The sequence below is a fragment of the Alosa sapidissima genome, chromosome 1 (genome assembly GCF_018492685.1).
Source record: "Alosa sapidissima isolate fAloSap1 chromosome 1, fAloSap1.pri, whole genome shotgun sequence".
NCBI classification, from domain to species: Eukaryota; Metazoa; Chordata; class Actinopteri; order Clupeiformes; family Clupeidae; genus Alosa; species Alosa sapidissima.
This window is the reverse complement of record NC_055957.1, coordinates 2,712,587-2,713,952: the sequence shown is the minus strand read 5'-3', so window position 1 is coordinate 2,713,952 and position 1,366 is coordinate 2,712,587. Positions and strand designations below refer to the sequence as shown.

General features: G+C 49.9%; 1 protein-coding gene across 1 annotated transcript in view; it reads left to right on the top strand.

The window, feature by feature from the left end:
- The window catches only part of LOC121718852, a 127,095-nt gene that overhangs the window by 120,640 nt on the left and 5,089 nt on the right, over positions 1-1,366 (top strand). The window contains exon 74 of the mRNA XM_042104198.1: positions 362-451. Within this exon, the coding sequence (XP_041960132.1) occupies positions 362-451 (90 nt within the window). The remainder of the gene's footprint in view (positions 1-361; positions 452-1,366) is intronic.

Here is a 1,366-nt window from a genome sequence, read left to right as displayed (position 1 = left end):
TGTATGTGTGTGTGTGTGTGTGTGTGTGTGTGTGTGTGTGTGTGTGTGTGTGTGTGTGTGTGTGTGTCTCTGTGTGTGTGTTTGTGTGTGTGTGTGTGTCTCTGTGTGTGTGTATGTGTGTCTGTGTGTGTGTGTGTGTGTGTGTGTGTGTGTGTGTGTGTGTGTCCACTCACACAGTGTGTGTAACTACAGGCAGAGTGCTGCGTAACACATAATCACACAACGCTGTGTAACCTCATCTAATGTTCTGAGTGTGTATTTGATTTGTGTGTGTGTGTGTGTGTGTGTGTGTGTGTGTGTGTGTGTGTGAGGGTAGATGCATGAACTCTAACCCCGATGACCTCTGCTCCTGTTCTTGTAGGCTGTAGTGGGCGTGTCTCAGGTGGGGACGGCGGACTCCGTGTCCAAGCCCGTGGCGACGGTCCGAACGCAGTCGCTGCCCAGAGAGCTGGTAACCACGCCCTCCATTACAGAGCTCTCCCCTTCCCCCTCTAGAGGAACCAAGTGTGTCGTCTCCTAGAACCCTTAGAACCCTCCGAAACCCTTAGAACTCCTCACTAGAACCCTACCCATCCACCTCTCACTAGCTCCACCCTCTTCAGTGCTTTTACATGGCGGGTTCTGGAGCTGGTTCCGTCGTGTGGAGAGTGGAACGTTCTACCGATGGAACCCTTTGACTCTGATTTTGATCATGACAGACTCTCTTTGGTGTCTCTTTTGGAATCTGACCTTTGACCTTTGACCTTTGACCGCACTGTGTGTTTACTCAACTCTACTGGACTCTACTGGAACACGCTCCGCCTCTGCCTTTCCGATCAGCCAATGAGAGCTCGGAGATGCAGAGCTGGGCGTGGCCTCTTGCACACTCACTCACACAGAGTTTGGCTGTTGGCTGTGCTGGCTGGTTGAGCTTTAACTCCAGGCCTGAAGGCGGCGATCCTGCCTTTAACTCCAGGCCTGAAGGGGGCGATCCTCCTCAGAGGAGCTCACATCTGCCTGTCTGTCTGTTGAGAGAAACACAATTTGATTTGGTGACATCCTCACAGCTGCATGCTCCTCTGCAATGATTAAATACTAAACATGGTGTCCTAAAACAATGTTCTATGGCCTGCTTTTTTATAATATTGACCAGGTGGAATTTTCCTATTTAAAACGATGGCAAATGATGATTGTGATGTGTGATGTTATATTTGGAATGATTCTGTATGATGAAGAGCCTTTACCAAACGTTAAAGCAACTGATACTCCAGCTCCGATAGGCCACTGTCAGGTCACTGAAACTGTCGTATGTGTCCCTGCTGAAATGAAGTATTCCTCTGACCATGCTGTTGGTCTGGCTGCCCCCTACTGGCCATCAGGGGAACTG